Source organism: Glycine max, chromosome 4 (assembly GCF_000004515.6).
Source record: "Glycine max cultivar Williams 82 chromosome 4, Glycine_max_v4.0, whole genome shotgun sequence".
Lineage (NCBI taxonomy): Eukaryota > Viridiplantae > Streptophyta > Magnoliopsida > Fabales > Fabaceae > Glycine > Glycine max.
This window is the reverse complement of record NC_016091.4, coordinates 14,324,424-14,352,082: the sequence shown is the minus strand read 5'-3', so window position 1 is coordinate 14,352,082 and position 27,659 is coordinate 14,324,424. Positions and strand designations below refer to the sequence as shown.

Genomic DNA, 27,659 nt, shown 5'->3' with positions numbered 1-27,659 from the left:
TTGGAAACGATTATGCACAATAGAAATTTTGGATTATGCACAATAGCAAACCAGTAATCCAAATAGAAGAAGACATGTATTATGCACAACATATTTTAGATCCTCATTAGTTTTGTTATGTTTGCGTTGTAATTGTAATTTTTAATATGTTTCATTATTGTCGAATATCATTTTAGTTACTGTAATTTGAATATTTTATCTAATTTATAAGACAGATGTGTCATATATTTTTTCGCGGTGTTTTTTTTAGTGTATTTTAATACTATTAACTAATTTTATTATTTTTTTAATTATAACAACATACAAAAATTAACAAAACATAAATTTAACTACACAATTACATATAACATAAATAAAAAATCATACTATAATTTTATTCAATTTTTATATTTTTCTTTATATGTATATTTTTGTTAATAAAAAATTAATTTAATCAATATTAAGAAAATAATTTAGTAATTAAATAAATTTAAAAATAATTAAAAATATTTTTATATAATACAATATTTAATTTAAAAAAAAAGGACACGAAGGGAAGTCGGGGTGCCCAAACCCGACTCCCCTATAAGAAATAAAACAGGTGGGGGATTTTTTTTTTCTCAAAGTGGTGTACTTTGAGAATTTGTTGGAGACAGAAAGTGCACATTGGTCAAAAACCCTGATGTTTTATGTCTAACATCATGAAGCAGTTTTTATGACACCGCAGAAGAATTTTTCTGACTCTCATTTTCAATCTGTACAATGAGGAGTTCAAAGTATACACACTTTCTAAATGAAAATGAAAAAGATAGTAACAGTAATACATAACCTACATTATTTCACATTATTTTTTGGGTTCAAAAAAGGAGAAACAAAAGTGTTTAAGTATAAGGTTTCAAAACTACACCATCACCTTCCGAACGCTTCTTCTTCTCACATTTTAAATGTGATTTCGTAGCATATATCTTCAAATATGATTTCTTGGTATTTTTTGTGATGGAGACTATTTGCACCATTTGGGTTCCGGTGAATTACAATTCCAACCAGAAAAATGGAGATTTAGATATAAATGGAAGGGAAAAAGAGGATGAAAATAGAGGAAAGGTATAATAAAGAGGCGAGAACATTGATAAAAAAATTGGATGGTGCGAAGAACATTAATGGAAAATGATCGAAGAGTAATTTTCTTTCCAATAATGTGAGTTAACATCTTAATTTGGACAGAAGAATTAAAATTACTGATTTTTTAAATAAAAGAATTACATATATCAATTTTAAAACAAAATACCAAAAATACATATTGTAAAAAATTAGAGGAACAAAAGTCACATTTTAGCCGACAAAATAATAACCATTCACATTTCCAAGGCAATGTTCGGTAAAAAGAATATTCAGTTCAATTTTGGTGTCAAAATTTGTGGTCTTGCGCTAAATCGAGTCAATGCTTCTGCTCCCACAAGTTATGTTCCAAAAAAAAAATAGAATACCAAACAAACCACAATAAAATATTTTCCTTTGCACCTTCCTTGCACTTTCCAAACGCTAAACAAACTCGAACCTCTTTTTTCACCTTGGGTTGAAAGCCTCTTTCAACCTTTTCCAGAACTTTGAAATTTTAATTTTCGGGTAAACATATCACCATCTCGTTTCCTTGACTCTTCTTCCGTTGTGAATGGAGAGAGAAGGAAACGATTGTGTTGTGGGCGACACGTCTCTCACAGCTTCACCTTTTGATGGTGAAGCTTCCATTTTGAGTTCCACCCTTTTGTTGGATCACGTTGGGGAGGTCACCCTCACCTTTCACTCAGATAGGCTGTCTTGGAAATTGGTTGAACCATTGGATAATGTAAGTCCCATTGGATTGCATTTAAAGTGTTTGTGAAAATGTCTGGCTTGTCTTTTGATTTTGTCAAATGGGGTGGCAATGGATGATTGATATCACCCCATGTTTAGATTATGGATTTTGTCAAATGGGGTGGATGATTGATCTCACCCCAAGTTTAGATAATTAGAGTGGTGATTGAGTTGAATCATGGTTACAGAATTCTCTCAATAACCCTGTGTATCGAATTCACCGTACTATGTGCCAGGTTTTCTTTGAAGGAAGTCTTGTAATAATAATTAAAAAGTGATGGACCATCGCAAATAGTACCCATACTATGTTCTTGGTAACTATGAGTTGAATATCACTTTTGATTCTGAATTGCATGTGAATGTGTTTGATGTAGTTGTCATGTTTGATAAAATGTATTCATGCTGAATGGGGTTTGAGCTTTGAAGGCAGAGCTTAAGTGAGGAGCTAAATTTGTGGGTGATGGATGAATTTTTTTGGCTGTTTTTATGGAATGCAAGTTTGAGTTTAAGCGACCATGAAGCTTGTTTGAACCACTAAGGGAGTCATTTCATGCTACATGATAATACTAGGAGGGACAAAGTGCAGCATCCGAAATTATTTTTGAGAACTGTCAATGTAAGACCATCCATGTTCAAGACAACACAACACATACATCCACTTTCATGATTAGAATTTTTATAGATCTTTATACTAGAAAGCATGTGAACAAAAACAACCATGAACATGCTGCAAATCAGGCAAACACATTCCTCTTTCTCTGTTGCAAACTGAAACCTTAATCCGTAAAGATGAAGGAACATATACATTCCATATGAGCAGTGATCTCAATAGATAGCTAAATATTCACAGATTCATATGTAGTTCTAAGCAAATTATATAACTTGTAATTCTCATTAAAATAGAACAGCTTCCATAGAGTTTGGTATATATTAAACTAGGCCAGCATTATAGTCATGTTATATTAGATTTGGCCATGCGTAAGTTTTTACTACAACCAAACGGCCACCCTCTTTGCTGCTGAACAGAATGAAATACTACCATTGTCAAGTAATAACAATCATTTTTCAATCATTTTCTGATAAAAAGAAATTTTCCAATTATTTTTCATATTCAAATTAAAAATGGCAGAGTTTCCCTTGTCTTTAAATTTCTTATAGAATTTCATCACTGTCATGGCTTGCTTGGTTATGTTATATTTTTCCACGTTCATTCTCATATATCTTTATAAGAAGTTGCAATAATATGACCTTATAGGCTGTGGATAATTTTTAAACTAATAATTACTAAAATGAGCATATAGTTTGGGTTTCATCTAATACTATTCTTCTTATATTTTTAATGGAACAGGATGTTTCAACTTGTTTAGGCATTAAATATTTTTCTAAGGTTGCTACTGGGATCAAACTTTCTGACATATATGCTTTTGAGTTAAATGATCATGGTTCAATTCACATATCAAGTCTCCCTCCTGCTACTGAATGTCTACTTTTAGGTCAAGACATAAAGGTTTGCTCTTGTTCTTGGTTATGCAATTTTGTTCCTTATAGTTTTATAATGTTTCATAGTATTTATCTTACAATTATGCAGATGTACAGCTTTACTGTGCATGGTTTTATAAGGAACAAGAATCAACCTTCTCAATGCATCCTGGTTGAATATACTTTTGGTCATAAAAATTTGCCAACATGTCAGATGTGGGTAAATCAACTTAATGCTTCCTTGAAACATGAAGTTGGAAGACCAAAGAATCTTTTGGTATGCTCTAGTATTGGTCAAACATTTATATTTTTCCTTTTCCTTTTAATGATTAATTAAAATGAACTTTTCCCAGATATAATTTCTGATTCACTAGGTTTTTGTTCATCCAAGGAGCGGGAAAGGTAATGGGTGTAGAACCTGGGAAGCTGTGGCTCCTATATTCTCTCGTGCTAAAGTAGAAACAAAGGTGAAATTTTAGCTTCTCTAGAAATTTCCTAAATGGATAGCTACTGATAAACTTTCAATGTTAAGTTTATGTATGCTTAACTCCTATCTACTATATTTTGCTTAAGAAGATAACCAAGTCTCCAAATGTGCCATCAACTCCTTGCACAATAGCTTTTAAAATCTTATTTTTGGACTGCGGGCAGTGATTGTATCACAAATAAACAAGTCCATTTCCATTATTTTTCATGCTGTTAACTTATGGAGTTTAATAAATAGTCCTTTTTCTTAATTTCTGAACTTCACAAGGATGAATATTCTATTGTCTCTATTCATTTTTATGATAATATGTTGTTTTTTGTTATACTTGTCTTGGCTAGTCAATCCTACTGCTTATGACTGGTGCCATTAACAAATAAAACCAATAGTTATTTATTTGAGCTTGTCTCATGAAAAGTTGAGTTATAATTGCATTTTATAAATGTTTAAAAAACAAGTATATGAATCTTGGTAGATATTGATTGAGAACATGGTCAATTTAGATGCTTGATTAAACAGATGCAGATTTGTTATGTATATTTAAGAATTAAGAATATAAATAACAAAAATGACCTGATTTTGTTGATAATTAACAAAAGGAAATGTATTAGATGAAAATGTGTATTAATGTTTTGGAGGAAAGGGGAGAATAAAGTGGCGAGCAATTTTATGTGCATCTGTTTCTTCAAATGATCATACTGACTTGCGCTCTATCTGTTTAAGCACAAGAAAGATTGATATCTTATGTTTGAGCTTTTGCTCAAGATTGATATATGTTGATTGAATTAGCTTGAGGTGATTGTCTTTTAACTTTGCTCAGCTTAGTTGCCGTCCAACTTTTGGATCTGCAACTGCAAGTATATGTGTTTAACATAAATCTATTCATATCACAACTGTTTTTGTTTGCTCAGGATACTGCAAATTAGAGCAGGACAACTTAGCTTTATGATAATATCAAGTAGTAACAGATAATTAAATACGATTGTTGATCTGTTTCCTAGTAATAAATTTGCTTTTCATTACTAGGTGATTGTGACAGAGAGAGCAGGAGAGGCATTTGATGTGATGTCTTCTTTGACAAATGTGGAGCTTAACTCATATGATGGTGTTGTTGCTGTTGTAAGAACTTAACTCCCTTCTTTTACATTCTGATAGAACTGGACTGGAAATAGCTAGTAATACTTTATTATACTGAAAATTTGTTGCTGATAACACTCAACATGGTATATTTGAGACTGGAGGAAATAATTGAAGAAGTATGTATATTTCGGATTGATTAAACTGTAAAAAGGATACATGAATAGAGGTAAATCTAAAGATACAATGGCACTAGAAATATGATCCTAATTACACTATAGAAAAGATCTCATCTACATAAATACAAATCAAATCTGATATAACTAAATCGAACTCGTATCATGTCTCTTAATATATATCTCTGTAATCTACATAATATCTCAACTCTCCCCCTCAACCTGGAGCATATAGGTTGTATGCATCAAGCTTGCAACATATGTAAGTTATTCTAGGTCCTTGAAGAGACTTGGTGAAAATATCTGTTAACAGCTCATTAGAACCAACAAATGAAGTGGTAATTTCTCCAGACATAACCTTCTCATAATAAAATGGCAATCGATCTCAATATGCTTAGTATGCTCATAAAAGATTACATTGGAGGCAATGTGCAGGGTTGCTTGGTTATTACAAATGAGATTCATTGAGCCTACTTCACAGAGATGCAATTCTTGGAGGTGTTTCAGCCATATGAGCTCACATGTGGTGAGAGCTGTAGCTTGATACTAGTCTCTGCATTGGATCTGACAATAACATTCTACTTCTTCCTCTTCCATGAAATCAAGTTACCTCCAGTTAGGGCACACTATCCTAATGTGGGTCGTCTGTCGGTTGAACAACTTGCCTAATCTGCATTTGTGTATGAAACAGTATCATAATGACCTCTATCTTATACTAAACCTCTTCTATAGGATCCTTTTTAATGTATCTCAAAATTCTAACCACAACATCCCAGTGGCTATCACAAAATTAAGGAATTGATTGACAACATTCACATCAAATGAAATATCTAGCCGCATCATGGTCTCAATAGTTTCCTGGATTTGTAAAGGACTCCCCCTAGTTAGGTAGAAGCTTGACATTAGGATCCATAAGAGTATCGATTGGCTTGCAATGCAGCATACTGGTTTCCTCCATCATATCTGAAGTGTTTTTTCTGTTATATGACAATTCCTGCCTTTTGTTGAGCTACCTTAATTCTAAGTACTGCAACCGTCCTAGATCCATTTTTGAAAATGGCAGACTGAGTGTTGTTTTAGTATTGCTATCACTTCATGATCATTACTTGAAATAACTATATCATCAATATAGACAACCAAATAAATATATTGATTAGAGGAGCATGTATGAAACACGTTTTAGTGCTCCATATACAGTTCTTCCATGTCTCCATGAAGAAAGGCTTACTTGATGTCTTACTAGTGCAATCGACAATACTGCATGACTGCCATAGAAAGAAAGAGATTAACAACGACCAAACTTTTGGTTATATCCTGTACCCACCAAGCGAGCTTTCAGTCTATCAATCTGCTTGTCTGGACCAACTTTGACAATATAGACCTAACATCCAACAATAGATATTCTAGGAGGAGAATGTTATGAACCTTAGCATAGGATTGAGTCACTGGCCTAGACAGGGAAGACTTCTTTTGACCTATAGTGAAAGCAAAAAGTAGACTCATCCTTGAAAGAGCCCCTCCTAAACTAACACACATTTTAGTGAGAGTGAGAAGCAGACTTGTCCTTGACAGATCCCCTCCAAAACTAACACAAGTTTTCTGAATATTTCTTCTTGATTGATTTCCATCAAGTCCACCCTTTAAATAGGCTACAAAAATATCCTAACAATTATCCTAATTGATAAAATAAAAATAAAGAGAATATATTACTGAGTTTGAGATATGTTTGGGTTCCCATAAAACAGTTTCAGCACCTACGTTTGACTCCAACCCAGGTTTGGCACAAAAGCAAGTGATGCCATGCTTTTTGCTTCTTCAGTTTCCGATGGGGCTCTTTATGAAATTTAACTTCCAACTTGAACCCCCACTTCTTCACTCATCTTTCATTATTGTTCCTTCGTTCTATCGTTTAGTCTGTATATGCATATTTAAGATGCATGTGCGGTGTGCCCCAATTTTAAATGTTGCGCACTCCAATCAGTGTCTATAACTATTAATAAAGGTAATTACCCCATTTGGTGTACACATTTACTATTCCTAATTTACCCTTTCAACTACTTTTAAAACCACTCACAATCACAAGTTGTTACTGTCTAATAGCTTTTCATCATGACATTTATTATCTATAACTATTAATAAATGCAATTGTCCCATTTGGTCTACAAATTTACTATTCCTAATTTACCCTTCAACTACTTTTAAAAACCACTCACAATCACAAGTAGTTACTGTCTAATAGTTTTTCAACATGACAATTATTACAACTACATCTAACTAAAAAAACAAAAAAGGCAGTTAAGGCACAAGGAACGGAGTGCCTGTTTTTCAACTAGTCAATATAAAGCTGTTACATGAAAATGCCCAACCACAAACACAACATTACTAAATGCACCCCCTATTCCACTACTGAGACAAAAAACAAAAACAAAAACAGCCATGTCTTCACATATAATATGAAACCAAAAGTCTCTATCATTACCAAAATAGTAAAATCTTTGTTAGTCTTATTATTTATTAATAATATTATATTAATATTTTAGTGATTTATTGATTATTTTTAACAATATATTACTAGTTCATATTTAATAATATATTATGAATTATGAACTTTACCCTTTGAAGTAATTACACATTTAAAAGTACTTCTTACTATTATCCAAACAAATTTCATTTCATCAAACATACATTTGGGCAAAGAAATACCCAAATATAAATTTCATTGTGTAAACTCATTTCTTAACAAACTTAAGTTTCCAACATACTTTTGATTCAAACTTAAGTTCACCAACTTTAATCCAAACACATTAAATAATTCAGGATCTCTAATTTGTGGCCATATCAGAGAAGCAAGAAAGGTCCATGTTTAGTTAGATTCTAAAGTTGTCATCTTATCAATCATAGCCTATTACCAACCTGGGTAAGAAAGAGATTCTTGTGAAGAATAGAGACAGAGGAATAAATATATGGTGATGATTGAGGAATGTATATCCTTTAGGATAAAAATATGATTTTAGTTCCTATACTTTCGTTGAATCTTGTTTTTAGTCCTTGAACTTTCATATCGTGCAATTTAGTCCCTAAACTTTATAAAAAAAGTGTTTTTGGTCCCTGGGCCTACTTCCTAATTTCTGCATGCTTTTTAACTTCAGGTTGTGATGAGGGTCTAAAAACATGTTTTTTATAAAGTTCAGTGACTAAATTGAATGATATGAATGTTCAAGGATTAAAAACAAGATTCAATGAAAGTATAGGGGCTAAGAACATATTTTACCTATCTTTTATGATGTGCAACGGGAAGTTTGACGACTCAGTAGAATTTCGAGTAGAAGGGAGAGGGACAAGATACGAGACACTTGAACTTTCCGCAGTTGTGTCAGTGGAGATATGATGCAAATGGCACTGGTAATTTCTCAGGAGACAAGGACTAGGAGACTGTCATGGAGATGATGGAGTTGACTTGTTTGGGATAGAAGTAGATGGAACTACCAGGGGTGAGTGAGACACAGAATAGCTAGTACTTAAGAAACAGACTCTGACTCCAAATGTCATAGGCGGAGTTTAACATTGTATGATTATACTATAGTTTCTTTTTTCTGACAATACTTTGATGTTTGGAGTTTCTTTTTGGTTAGATGTCTGTCTGTCTGACAATTAATATCTGCATGTGAGAGAGTTAGTTAGTTGTTAGGACGAGATAGATAAGAACTAAGCCATATTACCTATAAATAAGAGAGTTTGACAAGGAAATCTATCGTTTCATTTGCAAAGGATTGGATTGGACTCTTAAAAAGTGGGGAGAGGTCAGGGTCACTCGAATACCCTAAGTACTACTGTAGTTCATCTCTTGCTCTATTACCAGAGAGTTGTACTAGAGAATAATACTCATTTCATCACCTTTCTTCATTTATATTCTCCACTTTCTTCTCTGTCCCGATCCAGTTCTATCACTTTCTGTTTGCATCTTACCTCAACAATTGAAAAAAATAAGTAAATAAAATGAGTTGAAGGAAAATGTCTTCTTTTGTTTGTTGTCTAAACTATGAAACCATAAATGAATATGAATAACTTAGCTTTCTGATCTAATATACTCTACTAAATGATGCAGCATCATAAGATGTCTTCTTTGATATGATGAGCATATGCAATATTAAGTTTGGCATTTGGATTTGATATTTATTATACTGTCTTGCACAACGTTGTAAATCTAATTCTGCGATCATTCTTTTGATATGTTTATGAGACATTATGTTTGTAGAGTTTCAAACCTTTATATTTTAGATGTAATCACTTTTCAAGTTTCCTTGTTGCTTTCAAGTGTTATGTTCTAACTGTGGTGGTTCCAGGGTGGTGATGGATTTTTCAATGAAATCCTTAATGGGTTTCTTTCTCCCAGGTTTAAAGCTCCCTACCCACCAACTCCATCAGATTTTGTTCATTTGGTTAAAGATAATGATGATTCCTTGGTTCTTGATGAAGATGAAATAGTTGATGAGACTTCAAGTCGAAATGAAGACCAGTTTCCTCTGATTTCAAGTCCAAAACAATCTGGGTCTAGAATCTCAAATTCAAGTGAGTTCAGTTTATCCATACTTCATTACTTTTATTCACAAAAGACATTAAATAAGCATTGAGATACTTTCTAAGATCCGAATGTTTCCAATGCTACATCAACACCTAATATTTCTAAAACAGTATTTTACTGTGTAATGTTCCCGGTCAAGGATGAGTGGATGACGCACTAAGCCTTTATTTATAATGAGCAAATAGGATCAGTATTAATCATGTAGGATCAATCTAATAATGAGTAATAAAGATGAAATCACTAATTAATATCTAATTGCAAATAACAGAATAATATGTAATCTTAACAATTTCCAATGCCCCTAATATTTTGAATGCTGCATTATCACCCAGTATTTCTAATGCTGCATTAATTACAGTCATCATTCTAACACTTCATCAATTGCATTTATCATTTCAATCAGTAAATATATTGGTTTTTCCATACTTTAGTAACTACTGTGAAATGTTAGTTTCTGCAATCACCCTTCCCCCCCCCCCCCCCCTAAATAGGAAAAGGAGAAAGAGAAATGGCAATTTAATGGTTGATTATTATGTGGCTTTTGAAGATTCTGAAGATAAGGCTGCTGAATTTCCTCTTCCTAATGAATGGTTTAGATTTGGGATTATTCCTGCAGGTTCAACTGATGCAATTGTAATCTGGTAACTTTTTTCCTTCCTACTTTCCATTCTGCACGAGAGAAGATATATTTGTAATCTAAAATCAATTTAAAGAAACTACTTTTGCAGTATAATCTGCTTTGATTTGCATGTGTTAAAAACCAAAACCATTTTTGCAATATCTTCTATCAAAAATTTCATTATGCCTTGTTCTGCATTAATTACATTCAATTGTTACAATTATATTTTTAATAGATGGATGCAGAAATTAAGTGTCAGAGTCACACACAGGGAGCTGAGTATATTTTAGTCATATGATAAATACAAGCTATAATCAAGGAAGCCTAATTATGGTCATTAAATGAAAGGGATTGACTACTGACTGCATGCACTGAACCTGGACAAAATAATTTCAGTAGAGCATAATGGATCTATTGGATATCCATGCTTTTTCTTTCATTTTGGGTTTACCTTTATAAAGCACTAGCTACCATGTTGAAAGAGAAAAAATGGAGACAGTTGCAAAACTAGTGTCTCAATCACATATGGGAGCTGAATATATATATATATATATATATATATATATATATATCAGCTATAATCAAGGAAGCCTAATTACAGTAATTAAATCTAAGGGATTGACTACTCACTACATAGTACATACATTGAATGTAGACGTTAAATTTCTTGATGGTGCACTGATTGCACATATGCCTGTAACAGCATATTGGTGTTGTATGATGATCTATCTATAAATTAAAGTTGCATACTGTTGAGATTATAAAGTTTAGGTAGGGAAAGAGGAAAGAAAGAAAGGACAATCTGAATAGTGATGCTAGATTGATATGATATTGTAATGATAAGATCCTAGTCACTAGATATTGTCCTAGTGGTCCTATATATTCTAATATAATAATTAGGTCAAGTCGATAGAAACTGGATCAGATTGTAGATGGAAATGATCTTTATTGTTGGGAAAATGTTACACTCCCAGTATTTGAGAGACCTGGTTTTTTCCCAAGGACTTCCCAAATCAAGTCCAAATACAACCTTTTCCCTCTTAACCCCTCTTATTTATAGGCAACTCCTAACTAATTATTAATTAATAGGTAACTAACCTATCATAACTAACTGGTACCTAACACAAGTACTAGTGTAGTATTACTATTGCAAGCCGAAGCCTATCAATACAATAAAACTAATAATCCTAATTAAAGGAGGTAATAAATAAAAAACATAATAAAATTAGGAAACAGTTTTATACCTTAATTAGATAACTAATTTATTCCTCATTATATTCTGAAGATCTTTTATGATATTCTAAGATACACTAAATATATTCTAGATTTTTTGTAAATATTCTAATGTATACTTTTGAAAATTACATGCTATTTAAATTTGTGTTGCCAATATTTTTCAGTGTATCCTTAATAGTTTTCTGATACAATTCACATGGGTTATATGAAATTCTGAATTCACACTGTATTTTGTAGTACAACTGGAACTCGAGACCCTATTACTTCTGCATTGCATATTGTCCTTGGTAAAAGGGTGCACCTTGACATAGCTCAAGTTGTACGGTGGAAAAGAACTCCTAAATCTGAGGTTGAGCCTCATGTGCGCTATGCAGCTTCCTTTTCAGGGTAATTTCTATCTGTTATATTATCTGTTGAAAGCAAATTATCTTTTCTTTAATTGTCAAAACAATACTATCCAAACTCTTGCTTTAAGCTTACATTAGTTACAAATGTTTGTCTTTCAAGTACTACCCCTGTCCCTAAATATAAGACTATTTTAACTAATTCACACCCTTTAAGAAAGTTGGTTAATTTAGTTAGTAGAATTAAATTTGTATTATTTTGCCAAAATTACCCTTAAAATTATTGGGACTCACCATCTCACTCTTTCCACTTAATTACATTCTACCTAATTAATAAATGTGTGCTAGTTATCTTCTCCAATCCTCATAAGAGAGAGAATGAATTTATATTATTAATTTATAGCAATTATTGTGAAGTAGTTGAGGATATTTTTGTCAAAAAATAATTAACACAATAGACAACTTTAAAAGTCTTATAAAATGGGACAAACTTTTTGAATAAAAGAGTCTTATATTTAGGGACAAAGGTAGTATCTTTTTTGGCTTTATTTTCAAACTTTCTCAATGTCTTTAGCTCTTTGTAGTTGGTGTTATTGAAGGTTCACCAAAGGAATTTGCTTTGCTGCTTTGCTTTTTTGTCAATATTTATTTTCAGTTAAAGAAAATTAACAGTAACTAGAAACTAGATCTTCTCTCTTTCCTGAACTGGAAGACATGATTGGGACACCTAGGGAAAACGAATATGTTCAACTGTCATCGTTTATATATTAAGTGTTCACAACCAAGTTCTGTATGGAAGATGAAGAAATTAAACTTACAAGCTTTTGTTAGTAGTCACTTAGTCTGATTCATGAAAAATTTAGAAATTCAGCTTACTAATTATACTTTGAGTTTTGATCTAAATAAACCTATTTGGGAGTCCTAAGCTCTCTCTTAGTTATTGGCTTTTACTTGCTGTAAAGCTCATGGTCTTTTTGAAGGGGTTTCCCTTACAGAGATGTTTAGGACTGGGTAACTTAATTGATTTTTTTTTGTCATCTTTTTTTGGTTGAATTTTCCAATCTATTGTAATCTTCTCTTTTTATCTCAACCAATTTCCTCTTTTATAAATATAATTTTTGGTTGGGTCTTGAGTTGACTAACACATGATCACTAGCTGTGCGTAATCCAGATAGTAAAAATCAAATATATATTTGATTTCTACTATCTGAGAATTGCGTCCAATTTTTTTTTTTTGTAGTTTCATCTATTTGATTTGTATTGATTCCAATGAATCTGAAATAATCGAAAAATGTGAGAATAGAGTGGAGAACATTTCTGAAAATATAATAAAAGCACGTTTAATCTGCCAGCCTAATTGCATTCTGAAAATATAATAAAAGCACGTTTAATCTGCCAGCCTAATTGCATTCTTACATCTTGAATGACATTTTTGCTTTGATAACTAATCAAAGGTTTATCTATATTCATCTTCAAATGTGCATCATTTTCCTACTCACTTTGCCAATGTTCACAGTTCTTTTCACATTACAAACAGAGATGTAAATGTGAAATTTTTTCTGCCTTTGCTTTGTAGTTTTAAACTCTATTCAATTTATACACATTGAGACATGTACTGGTATAGTCATCTTGCGTATGCTACATGTTAATCCTTAATTATTATATAGATTTCTTCAGTATTATATCCTACATTATTGACCTCAGGTACGGATTTTATGGTGATGTCATCACAGAGAGTGAGAAGTATCGCTGGATGGGTCCCAAACGTTATGATTACGCTGGAACAATGGTATTTTTAAAGCATAGGTAATCTCTAAGTGGATGTGATATCATGCTTTGATTACCTCTGTTTTAAATGTCCTTTCTTGAATTCCATACTTCTCTTATTTTACACTCTTATTCAGTTGTTACATGGTGGACTATGCTATGTGAATGCTTTCTTAGTTTTTAACCACCATCAGAGGTGCCATTTTCATAAAAATATGTTTTTTTCCTCATACGTTCCATTATTAATGTGTTGGAATATATGAAAAATAGTCAATAATATCTTAATTGTATTTTATAATAATTTAGAGTACCTTAGATTATCTCTTAGGACTACTTTCCTTATTTTCTTACAATCTCTTAGGAAATAACCTTGTCTTTGATGAAATATGCAGTTTCCTCATCTCTTAGGATATAAAATTGTAATCATGGAATCATTTTTTGTTGGTGTATCATAAGGGTTTTGTTTTCTATTGATTCCTCTGATTGGCATCAAAAGCATTTCTTGAATGAATTATTCAACTCCAAGGATTAATTGAAAAATCACTCTGTTGGTTCTACCTCCTATTTTCTAAGAATAGAATGAATCTTTTTATCTAAGGATTGTAAGTGTATATGAATAACTAACTCTGGTTAGTTTTTCAACTGTAGTCAGTTAACAGTTAGCCTTAGCTGACAGTTATAACTGAATCTCAGCAGTATAAATACTGCTCTTGTAAGAGATTTCAGTGGCTTTGTATTTTCTTCATCTTAAGTAATACAAGTCCTGATTCTCTCTCTGTCTCTATATCTTCTCTACATGGTATCCAGAGCTATCTGATCCATTTTCATGGCTTCCGCAAATCCTGGTGCTACTCCGGTTAACACTGGCGCAGGTGCTGTTCTGACCGGCAAAGTTCTGGCCAGCGAGATTCCGGTTAACTCTAATTTTTTGTTCTACTCTGAAATTCTGATCAATTCTGGTGCGGTTCTGAACAACTTCGGCGTGATTCCAGTCAACTCCTTTCCGATGAATCAAGATGTTCCAGTTTCTTCAGTCATGACAAATTTTTCACATCAAATCATCAAAAAGTTGAATGATAAGAATTTTCTTCTTTGGCGACAAGTTGAGCCAGCGATCTCTGCTCTTGGTCTCAATTGCTTCGTAGCTAGTCCTCAAATTCCTCCATGATACCTTTCGGATGCTGATCGTGATCTTGATCGTGTTAATCCTCTGTTTTCATTGTGGCAGAAGCAAGATAAATTTCTGTTGTTTGGCTTCAATCTACTCTTTCGATTGATTCTTGCACGTGTTCTTGGATCAACTCACTCGTATCAGGTATGGGATAAGATCCACACCTATTTCCATCATTAAACACGGACGAAAGCTCATCAACTTTGATTGGCTCTTCGTCACACTACTCTTGACGATTGTCCTGTTTTGGATTTTCTTTCTCGCATTAAGGTTCTCATCGATGAGGTTTTTTCTGTTGGGGATGCTGCTACCCATCATGAACACATGGATTTGATCCTTGAGGGTCTTCCTTGAGAGTTTGATTTTGTTACTACTTTGATCGAAAGTCGCATCCCTCAAATCACCATTGTAGAGGCTGAAGGATACATCTTTGCACGGGAGCTGCAGCTTCACAAATTTACCAGACTTGAGTACTTGTGTAATTCCTTCATGCCAACAGTTAATCTCACTCAAACGAGTACATCACATTCTTTCGAGAATGACAACTCAAATTCATACTCAGACACCAATGCTGTGAATACGAATCAGTATTCTTCAGATTCGCAAGGTTCTGGTGGTCATAATAACCATGCAGAAGGTGGTTTCAACCTTGGTGGAGGACGCCGTGGTGGTCATGGCAGTCAGAGCTCAGTTCAATGTCAAGTTTGTTTCAAGTATAATCACACAGCTCTGACCTGCTACAATAGGTTCAACCCTCAGTATTAAGCTGCAAATAGTGGTAACAACAGCAATTATGGGAGTAACAACAATCGTTGTCAGAACAACAGTTGGAACAATTGGAATAGTCATCAAAATTTGGGTCAGAATCAGAATCAAAACAACAACTGGAACAATTCCTCTAATTCCAATTGGAGTTTGCAGCGAAGTCAAAATCAGAATCATAATTATCAGAGTGCTAATTCCAGGTCTCCACAGGCTATGGTGGCAAGTTCTGACTCCAATGCTTCATCTTCGTGGTTTCCAGATTCTGGAGCATCCTTTCATATGACCAATAACTCACAGAATATCCAGCAAACTTCTCCTTTTGAAGATCAGATCTTCATTGGTAATGGACAAGGTCTGAATATCTCAGCTTCTGGTCACTCCAATTTTGTTTCTCCTTTCAGTCCTAATGTCAAACTTATTCTTAAAAACATGCTTCTTGTTCCTCAAATCACCAAGAATCTGATTAGTGTAAGTAAATTTGCCAAAGATAATCATGTTTTCTTTGAATTCCATGCTAATCATTGCTTTGTTAAATCCCAGGATTCCAATATGATCCTTCTACAAGGAGATGTTGGACCTGATGGATCGTATCAGTTTCCCAATCTTCAATTCTTCTCTGCTGTCTTCTCCAGCTTGTATAAACACTGTTTCTTCTGTTGCTTGTAATAACACTGTGCCTAACTCTATACATTTGCACCTTAGGCTAGGACACCCCAATTCTCAGGCTGTAAAGCTTGTACTCAATCATTGTAATTTCAAGTTTCCTGTAAAAGATGAACTGCCCTGCTGTTCTGCTTATTGTATGGGCAAGATTCATAGATTTCCATCTAATCTTTCTCAAACTGTGTATAATTCTCCTTTGGAATTAATATACAATGATCTGTGGGGTCCTGCTCCTATGAATTCTCATTCTCAATTTTGATATTATATGTCCTTTGTAGATACTTATTTAAGGTTTACTTGGATATATTTTTTAAAGAATAAGTCTGATGCTTTATCTGTTTTTAAACAATTCAAATCTCTTGTTGAATTGCAATTTAACAAAAAGATTAAAGCTATTCAAACAGATTGGGGAGGGGAATTTCAAGTTTTCTCTTCTTTTCTGTCAGAATTGAGCATTCATATGCTGAATTGTCCACATACACATCACCAAAATGGTGTAGTGGAAAGGAAGCATCGTCACATAGTTGAATTGGGTCTGTGCCTTCTTAGTCATCTCTTCCTCTTTCCTTTTGGGATCATGCTTTTCAAACTGCTGTGTATCTCATAAACAGATTGCCTTCAGCTCCACTTAAGTTTGCCATTCCTTATACTGTTCTTTTTCAAACTGAACCTTATTATCAGTTTTTAAGAGTGTTTGGTTCCTCATGTTTTCCCTTCTTGCATCCTTATAATGCCCATAAACTTGAGTTTAGGTCCTCTGAATATGTGTTTTTGGGTTATTCACCCAGTCACGAGGGCTATAAGTGCCTGTCCTCTTCTGGGAGAATTTTCATTTCAAAAGACGTTATTTTCAATGAACATCAGTTTCCTTATCCTACACTGTTTTCTACCTCTCCTTCCAGTTCTATACCTACTGAGTCCCTTTCCACCACCTTACCTGTTATTGAGTCAGTTTCTCATCCTCCTCCCACTTCTAATCTTTGTCACCCTCAAAGTCAGATTTCCTCACCCTCTATTGAGGCTCCCAGTTCCTCACCCTCTGTTGAGGCTCCCAGTTCTGATAATGTTGCCTCGCCGTCATCTGATTCTGCACAATCTCCCAGTCAGGCTTCTTCTGCCTCTGTTCATACTGATACATTACTGTCTGATGATCAACCTCAGTTGTCTGCAACTGAATCTTCCAATCCCCAACAACCTGCTCTTGTCAGACCAGAAAATGTGCATCCTATGGTTACAAGAGCCAAAGCTGGAATAGTGTAGCCAAGGATTCATCCTTCCTTGCTTCTTGTTCATACTGAACCCAAATCAGTTAAACAAGCTCTTCAAGACACAAAGTGGTTTGCTGCTATGATTGATGAATTTCAGGTTTTCCAAAAGAACAACACTTGGACCCTAGTCTCTCTTCCACCTCAAAGAAATGCAATTGGATGTAAGTGGGTCTTTAGAGTTAAAGAAAACTCTGATGGCAGTATCAATAGGTACAAAGCTAGATTAGTGGCTAGAGGCTTTAATCAGAAGCTTGGTTTTGATTTTCAAGAGACACTTTCTCCAGTGATTAAACCAGTGACCATTAGGGTGATTTTAACTCTTGCCATTACTCACAAGTGGTCCTTGCAGCAGCTGGATGCAAATAATGCCTTTCTTAATGGACTGTTAGAGGAAGAAGTTTATATGACTCAACCTCCAGGGTTTGAGTCCTCTGATAAATCCCTTGTGTGTAAACTGAGTAAAGCAATTTATGGATTCAAACAAGCTCCTAGAGCTTGGTCTTGGTTTGAGAGACTTAAGCTACTTTACTGAAGTTTGGGTTCACTGACAGCAAATGTGACCCTTCTCTGTTCATTTCCAAGACTTCCTCTCCCATTACTTACATTTTAGTATATGTAGATGATATTATTATCACTGGAAATTCATATGCACCGATGCAAAAGTTAATTCAACAACTAAATGCCTCATTCTCTCTCAAGCAGCTGTGCTCTCTAGACTATTTTTTGGGGATTGAAGTTCATTCATTATCCAGTGGAGCACTTTTAATGACTCAGTCTAAATACATTCGAGATCTGTTGCAGAAGACCAATATGCTAGAAGCAAAGCCCATTCTTCCCCCTTGCACTCCAACTTCAGGCTCTCCAAACATGGGTCTGATTTACGGCAAGATCCTTCTCTTTAGAGATCTGTTTTTGGAGCTCTGCAGTATGTTACAATCACTCATCCTGAACTCAGTTTTGCTTTTAACAAAGTATGTCAATTTATGGCCTCTCCTCTTGAATCCCATTGGACAGCTGTAGAGAGAATTTTTGAGGTATCTTAAAGGTGCTTTTCATTCTGGTCTTATTCTGTATTCTGCTTCTCTTAATCAAGACCTTTCCATTAGATGCTTTTGTGACTCTGACTGGGCTTTAGACCCAGATGACAGAAGGTCTACCTCTGGTGCAGCTGTGTATTTTCGTCCTAACTTGGTATCTTGGTGGTCTAGAAAGCAAAATGTGGTTTCCAGGACCAGCACTGAAGCTGAATATAGAAGTTTAGCTGCTGCCCCAGCTGATATTCTCTGGATTCAGACTCTCCTCCAGGAACTTCCAGTTCCTCACACTACACCTATCGTGCTTTGTGACAATTCCAGTGCAGTGCAGCTAGCTCATAACCCAGTTCTACATGCTAGAAATAGACATATGGAGTTGGATGAGTTTTTTTTCCGGGAAAAGGTCCTCACCAAGCAGCTAGTGGTTTAGCATATACCTGGGACAGATCAGTGGGCAGATTTACTTACCCAAGCCCTTATCTTCTACAAGGTTTACCTATTTGAGTTCCAAACTCAATGTAGCTGAGCTACCTTTGGTTTCTCAGCCCCATTGAGTTTGCCGGGGGTGTAAGTGTATATGAATAACTAACTCTGGTTAGGTTTCAACTTTAATCAGTTAACAGTTAGCCTTAGTTGACAGTTATAACTGAATCTCAGCAGTATAAAGACTGCTCTTGTAAGAGATTTCAGTGGCTTTGTATTTTCTTCATCTTCAGTAATACAAGTCCTGATTCTCTCTCTCTCTCTCTCTCTCTCTCTCTCTCTCTCTCTCTCTCTCTATATATATATATATATATATATATATATATCTTCTCTGCAAGGATCATAAAAAAATTGGTCCAGGGCTCTTGTGGGAATAAATTACATTTTTTTATGCATAACTAATGGTTGTGTTATTTCAATTTTTGACATTTAGCATCTTGCTTATTTAACTTGGCCTTTCTTTTGCATGATCATTCAGGTCATATGAGGCAGAAATAACATACCTAGATGTTGAATCAGATGAAACCAATTTGACTTCCAGAAGGGATCATGAGGGTAATCTGTTACAGGCAATAAGGTCTCCACAAAAATCAGAAAGATGTATCTGCCGAATTAATTGCAAGGTTTGTAATGAAAAGCCAAATCATGCATCCGTTGGAGTTTGCAGCCTCACACCTCATCTGAATTCAGAAGAAACAAGATGGGCAAGATCCAAAGGACGCTTTCTTAGTGTAGGAGCTGCTGTAATCTCTTGCAGAAATGAAAAAGCACCGGATGGATTGGTGGCTGATGCACACCTGTCAGATGGTTTCCTTCATCTTATATTAATTAGAGACTGTCCTCATGTATCTTATTTATGGTAAACACCACCTATCTTTCACAAAAATCAAATATAGCTTACACATTTAGTAACAATATCATTTTTTGTTTCCTTATTGAATGATACAGGCATCTGACTCAACTTACAAGAAGAGGGGGAAGTCCCTTGAATTTTAAGTTTGTGGAACATCATAAGGTTAGTTTTTCTCTTACCCACACCACCTTATCCAAGGACCACGTATAATTTACTAATTTTATTTAACTTTCGCAGACCCCTGCGTTTACTTTTACTTCTTCGGGCAATGAAAGTGTATGGAATGTGGATGGAGAGATTTTTCAGGCACACCAACTCTCAGCTCAAGTGTTTAGAGGCCTTGTATGCATGTTTGCATCTGGTCCTGAAGTTTAATTGTGAACATAGCTATTTTGTGTAAATTGTTTTGGCTATGCCATTAACAGGAACCGTGATGAAGCTTATTTAGCTCCAAGGAATTGCGTATAATGTATCTATTTACCAATTCCTAACTACCAATTAGGTGGAAGGTTTGGGACTTGTAATCATGGAGGGGAAATTTGCTACATTTGAATGTATATCTTTTTGTGATTTGTACATGATTTACTATTGTAGATCCAACGAAGTGCAAGAAGGCTTGAATGTAGATCATGGTTTTCTATATTTAGTAGCAGGATACCGTGCGATTGCAGGGGTTGTATTTTTGGATTTTATAATTTGTTAAAATATTATTCGTATGTGTATCTATAAAAATAGATGTATAAAAAGAATATAATAAGTTTAAAATGTTATATGAATAAAATCATAAACAAAAGTAGTTTATACTTAATAAAGCTATTTTAAAATTAATATATATATATATATATATATATATATAATTTATCCCGTATCATAAATAGGAATGACAAAAGTACATGTATCCGCACAAAAAATTCCCGACAGATAGGAGATGGATTCATTAATGGGTACTCGTGCATAATTTAGACGGATATATGCGCTAACCTTTAATAAATGGGACAAAGATGAAAATCAAGATACTCGTCCTGCGGGTTCTCGTTAAATATCCATTATAATAAAATTACTGAAATGTTCCTATTTAAATAATTTTTTTTGGACTTCTAATGAGATTGAAGTATTGAACATTAGAAAGTTTTGTTGGACTTATGAGATCAAACTATTTTAGTTTATTATCTTTTATTTAGACTTATGAGATTGAAGCATTTTAAATTGTTGAATAATTTGAATAAAATCCTTTAAAAAATGTGTAAAGTAATTGTATAAAATTAATAGTTGAATAAATTTTGTTTTGATCTTTAACCTGTTTTTTCAAAAGAAAATGTTAGAATAAATAAAAATTATAGTTTAATTATATTTTAAAATTATTTTAATATCCATGGATACTCCTGAATGTTCAAAAAAATCTATAGATATCTAATTATGGGTACCCATGCAAGTATGAAACGAATATTTACTTAGTGGGATGGGTAGTTATTACCTGTATCCACTTCGTCACCTTGTCATCCTCATCCACTTCGTCACCTTGTCATCCTCATCCCTATTACTAAATAGTGAAACAAATGTATAAAAAATTTAGCTTTAAATGTAACATTCCAATTTTTGTAAACTAGATTAAAAAGGATTGTTATTTATAAATAAATAGAGTTTTAAAAAAATGATGAGATTTTATAAATAAGGAGATATAATTATTATTTAAAATAATTATTTGAGAGAAAATAAAAAGGGTATTTTATTTATTTGTTTGATAGAGAATAAAATAAAGTTTGTTTTTATAAAATAATAAATAAATAAATAGAGTAAACCTAGCTATAAATAGCGTTAGGTCAGTTTTCACACTGACAGCGCCTCTTCTTTTCCTCATTTTCGTTTTTCCCCTCTTCTTTTCAAAATCCTCTCTTTTTCCCGCAGTCTACCAAACCTGTTTCAGAAAAATGACGATCTCGGACTCATTCACCGTTGCATCATCGTGAAATTTGAGCACCACGTTCGCAATCTAATTCCAAGAATTCTCAATGTTGGTAATTTCAAAATCATGTCTGAGCTTAGAGAAAAACCTTTCACATTGTAGCCTTTTATTTTCCCGCAAAAACCCAAAACAGTCTCAGTAAAACTATGATCCCGGTTTCGTTAACCGTTGGATTTTCATGAAATTTAGATATGTTGTTAGAAATTCAATTACGCACACTTTCGCCGTTGGGATTTGCGAGATAATATTCGTGAAGGGAGAAAAAGGAATTGCATGAAGATAGTACAAATGAAGGTTTAAATCCCTTCTCATTCTCTCTAACGTTTGGGAACTCTATCAGACCAAACAGAGAAATCTCAGGAACTTGTTAGAGATGTTTCTATCGCTGTCAGAAGACACGTGAGTCCGCTTAGAGGTAAGGGATAAGTTTATCACAATTGGGGGTTAGAATGAACATGTGTAGGAATCCTTAGATAACTAAATTTGGGTTTATTTTGGGATGTTTATTGAATTATAATTTTCTCTTTATGATTATAAATACAATATTATTTTGTTCTATGTACCAATTGATGTCCTTATGAGAATTGATTGATAAACTTGAGTGCTCTTGATGTCTTTGTGTTTAATCCATGAATTTGATTAATTGATTTTGATATAATTATGAGAAACTATTTCAGGGGTTTTACACCCCATGTTGTGATAAAATTCTTTGTATAAATTGTTATGTTGAGGTTATGAAATGATGATTCAAACTGTGTTTATGTGATAAATTGAACATGTGACGGATGATGAAATACATGTGTATTGAGATGAGATGTGTGTATTGAGTTGTGAAATATGAACTGTGTAATCACACAATTGTAAGACCCTTTAAGGGCGACGAGTATTATGATGGGATCCATTGTGGGAACCCGAAGAGTTAAAATGATTTTGAAAACAATTGAGTAGTTGTGTATATTGCATAGTTCATAGGTAAAGTGAATATGATTCATGAGGTGTGATAATATGCTATTTTGATATTATACCATTGTGATTGAGATCGAGTGTATGTGATAAATTGTGTATGTATGTGATTAAGATGTTGTGTGCATTGAGTATAAACTATGAATTGTACAATCACACGACTATAAGTCCCTTCTTGGGCGACGAGTTAATGTTAAGTCCTTTTTTGGACAACGAGTTAATGTTAAGTCCCTTTTTGGGAGACAAGTTAATGATAAGACCCTTAAAGGGCGACGAGTTAAAATTATTTTGAAAACAATTGAGGAGTCGTGTGTTTTGTATAGTTCATATATAGAGTCTGTGTACTAAAATGTTTTCTGGGTTGAACCTGAATCATGAGGGAGAGGCCCTGACGGACTCTTCGGAGTGTAGGCCTTGGGAGTCACCCGATTTGAGTGCTCCTTTAAGCCTATGTTGATCCCATATGGTTGGAGCATTCTCGCAAAACACTGTGACCCTGACTGGTCTCCCTATGATATTACCTAGTGAGAGTGACTTGATCTACTAGTGTGTGGTTTGTCTTGTCATGTACTCCTAGGCGCCCGATGAGATTTTTCACTAACATGATACCACATTGCATATAGGATTGAGTCTTAGTGTATCTGTTGCATAACGCTTGTGTATTGTTCTATATTAATTGATTTGATGATATTGTGTTTTGACTTTTGAGTATGCGAATGTTGTGAAAACGAATGAGACATGTGGTGAAATAACGTGAGTTATGCTCAAGTAAATTGTATTTTGCTATACAATATTTATACCTATATGTTGTTTTATTTTTCTCTATTAGTTAGGAATGTGATAACTCACTCCCTGTGTGTTGTTTGTGTTTGGATCCTGTGATGATCTTGAACATTGTGTTCGAGGGAGCAGATAGCTAGGTGAAGTGCTTTAAGGAACTTTGTGCTGAAGGACGTCGGGACACAATGCTCTGATAGGATGTGACAATGAGACATGAGTTTTATATTAATTGCATGATGTTAGTCTATTTTATTTTATCTCACTAATTTTACAAAATACTTTTGTAAATTTTGACGGCCTTTTCGAGCCGAATATATTTTTAATAAGTTTTAATTGATAATAGTGAAGTGAATGTGAACCTTTTACCCGTGTGAATTTGGTTACCGATATTTTTATATGTTTTATTTATTTATATATATATCGGGGTAGAGGGTGTCACATTAAACACAACAAAAAATAACTATTTCCAAAAAAAATTATTCAAAAATGTTATAAATGTATTTTTTATTGGGCACTTGTTAATTAATTGTTTTAATTTATATTTAAACTATCTTAATAAATGTTTTACTTGAATTATTTTATAGAATCAAATATTTTTTTAAATTTTTTAAAATAATTTTAAAAAAATAAAATTTACATCAAATTAAGAGTAATATATTTTTTTTATAAAATTATATTTATTAAATAATGATTAAAAATTGTAAATTATATTTTTTAAAGTTTATTTTATAATATTAAATATCAAATGAAATATTTTATTATCAAGTTACGAAAGAGTTGATAATATCATTTTATAATAGTAAATGAAAGTAAAAAAATAAGTTTCAACTAATATGTTAAACAAAATTTAATAAGAAAAATATCTTTTTTTAAGATAGAGAGAGTGTGTGAGAACTGAGAAGTGATGAAGTAATAAAGAAAAAGAAAAAAAAAAGAAAGAAAGTATGAAAGGGTGTGAAGGAAGGGAGGGGTATGTGAGACTATGGGAGTGGGAGAGATGAAGAAGGAAAAGCCAAAAAAAAAAAGGAGTGGGAGATGAAAGAGGAAAAATGAGAAAGAGGAAATGATAACGTGGTAAAAAAACAGTTTTGACATCTGTCTTCAAAAGACATACTTTTATATAACTAGAGAGACGCCCGTGCCAATGCACGGGCTCATACTAATATTTGAAATTTCATACATATAAATTATTACATGTATACACTTACATAATTTTGTTTATTTGGATAATAATAATGTTTAAGTATTGGCAGAAAAAAAATACATTAAATAAAATATGAATTGGAAATATGGGTCAAGGTCTGTACCGTAGACTTGTTAATGATATTACAAATGAAGTCGTTCGAATTAGTTTGAGTGGCCATGGAGACTTAGAAGGAGACATACTAATTTTTGTTATAAACATTAACTTTTTTTTATCAATAGTGTTAAAATTCATAATGAAATGATGAAAAATTTAGTTTATTTGTATAATAATAATGTTTAAGTATTGACAGAAAAAATACATTAAATAAAATATGAATTTGAAACATGTGTCAAGGCCTGTACTGTAGACTTGTTAATGCTATTGCAAATGAAGTCGTTCCAATTAGTTTGAGTGACCATGGAGAATCAAAAGGAGACATACTCATTTTTGGTATAAACATTAATTTTTTTTATCAATAGTGTTAAAATTCATTATGAAATGACTGAAAATTTAGTTTATTTGGATAATAATAATGTTTAAGTATTGGCAAAAAAAATACATTAAATAAAATATGAATTTGAATATCTCCTCTTAGTTTGAGTCATCGTTCCTATTAATTTGAATGACCATAGAGAATCAGAAGGAGATATTTCATAAATATAAATTATTACTACATGTACACACTTATATAATTTTGTTTATTTGGATAATAATAATGTTTAAGTATTGACATAAAAAAATACATTAAATAAAATATGAATTTGAAACTAATATTGAGTTACATGTAGGTAATAAAACATAATTTTAAGGTAATGTGTAATATTATATATTGTTTGATATTGTTTGGAATAAAAGAAAGGATGTATAGTAAAAATATATGAATCAAACGATTACATGATTGAATAATATGTACCTCATTAAGTTATGAATCATCAAGAACACTAAGTCATGAAACATCAAGGGGCAGGAAAAAGAAATGATAAAAATATAAGTCAACGAAATAAATTCATAATTAATTAAAACAAACCATAAACTATTCAGTTAAAATTAAAATGGAATTGAAAAATTGTTCGATACCCAAAGGTATTGAACTTACAACATTAATAAAAGTATGAGAAAAAGGCACATGAAAGAACCTTTGGAATGCATATAACTAAAATCAGACATTAGTAGTGTTAGCCCGGACCTTCAAATTGTTGGGTGTATTTCATTTTTTTTTATTGAATAACCTTTGGAATGCACATAATTAAAATAAGATATTAGTAGTGTTAGCTCATGCCTTAAAATTGTTAACTGTATTTTTTTGTCTTTTTTTTATTGAAGAATCTTTGGGATGGACATGACTAAAAATAGATATTAGTAGTGTTAGCTCGTGCCTTAAAATTATTGGCTATATTTTTTCTCTCTTTTTGATTAGAAAACCTTTGGGATGTACATGACTAAAATCAAGTATTAGTAGTATTAGCCTGTGCCTTAAAATTGTTGACTGCATTTTTTTTTTCTTTAATTGAATCTCCTCCACCATAAATTAAAGAAAGTAATACACACACAAAAATTACAGAGCATAAATCTTTCGTTCAAATTTAATCTACAATTAAAATTCATAGAACATAATAGATGGTAACCGAAATAAGACCACACAAAGAAAAGAATGGAGATCTCATATGGAAATACGTTTGGTTGAACATTATGGGTTATTATAAATCGTCTTATATTGCTTTTAATTACTAAAGATAAAACAAAATAAAAAAGGAATAAGTCAACGTGCAAATTATGTTTATTGCGATATCCTAATAAAATTGTTAAGTAGTTCAGAATGAAATGAAAAATAACCAAAATAAAAATAAAATATGGTTATTAAGTAAATGTTAATGAATTGAAAATGACGTTGACAAAAATAAATACAAAATTGAAGCTGATTTGAATAAAATGTTAAAATTGATAATGTAATATTTAAAATTGATTGTTTAGTTCAAACTAATTAGGAATAAGTCAATGTCTAAATTATCATTATTTTGATATCCTAACAGAACATGCTTATTAAAATTGATCAAACTTTTATAAAGTGACAATGATTACGACAGAAATAAATACAAAAGTGAACCTGGTTTTAATAATTGGTTAAAATTGATATGGTAATATTTAAAATTTATTGTTAAGAACCTACTAATTAGGAATAACTTAACTGCTAAATTATTATGTTTATTAATTAGAAAATCATGAATATTTTAATATACTAACTGAATATTTAAAACTGATTGTTAAGGACCCATTAATGGAAAGGTTTAAATTATGATTATTTACATATCTAAACAGAATATGTTTAGTAATTTGAAAATCATGATTATTTTCATATACTAACAGAAGATTTAAGATTGATTATTAAGTACCTATTAATGGAAAGGTATTTTAAATTTGCCTAACGCTTTGTTTAATCTTTAAATCCATAAAATATACTTTTAAATATAATCGATTGTTAAGTTTCTATTCATTAGGAATAACTGAACGCCAAAATTACTTTTTAAGATTAATAGTGTAATATTTAAGATTGATTGTTAAGTAAAATGATATTATGATTAAATTTTTATAAATTGACGATGATTAAGACAAAAATAAATACAAAAGGGAACCTGGTTTTAATAATATGTTAAAATTGATATGGTAATATTCTAAGTTGATTGTTAAGAACCTATTAATTAAGAATAATTCAACGTCTAAATTATGATTATTTACCTATCCAAACAGAATATGTTTAGTAATTTGAAAATCATGATTATTTTAATATACTAACAAAATGTTTAAAATTGATTCTTAAGTACCTATTAATGAAAAAGGTCTTTTAAATTTGTCTAACATTTTGTTTAATTTTTAAATTCACAAAACATACTTTTAAATATAATTGATTGTTAAGTTCCTACTAATTAGGAATAATA

The 27,659-nt window shown here is 32.4% G+C and overlaps 1 protein-coding gene across 3 annotated transcripts; it reads left to right on the top strand.

Annotated features, from left to right (window-relative positions):
- The first annotated feature begins 1,446 nt into the window (after positions 1-1,446).
- LOC100816467 (ceramide kinase) lies at positions 1,447-20,406 on the top strand. 3 transcript variants are annotated; one of them, XM_014774639.2, is made up of 13 exons: positions 1,687-1,825; positions 2,208-2,449; positions 3,182-3,340; positions 3,422-3,589; positions 3,687-3,779; positions 4,823-4,915; positions 9,393-9,618; positions 10,179-10,272; positions 11,724-11,873; positions 13,535-13,636; positions 19,460-19,840; positions 19,930-19,996; positions 20,072-20,406. In XM_014774639.2, exons 2-13 carry the CDS (start codon positions 2,384-2,386, stop codon positions 20,207-20,209), a joined length of 1,737 nt encoding a protein of 578 aa, XP_014630125.1. In that variant the 5' UTR covers positions 1,687-1,825; positions 2,208-2,383; the 3' UTR covers positions 20,210-20,406. The 3 variants fall into 3 exon arrangements, with proteins under 3 accessions (XP_003523893.1, XP_014630125.1, XP_006578362.1); XM_006578299.3 differs by having other exon boundaries at positions 1,807-1,825; positions 2,260-2,449; XM_003523845.5 differs by lacking the exon at positions 2,208-2,449 and having other exon boundaries at positions 1,447-1,825.
- Positions 20,407-27,659: the final 7,253 nt, after the last annotated feature.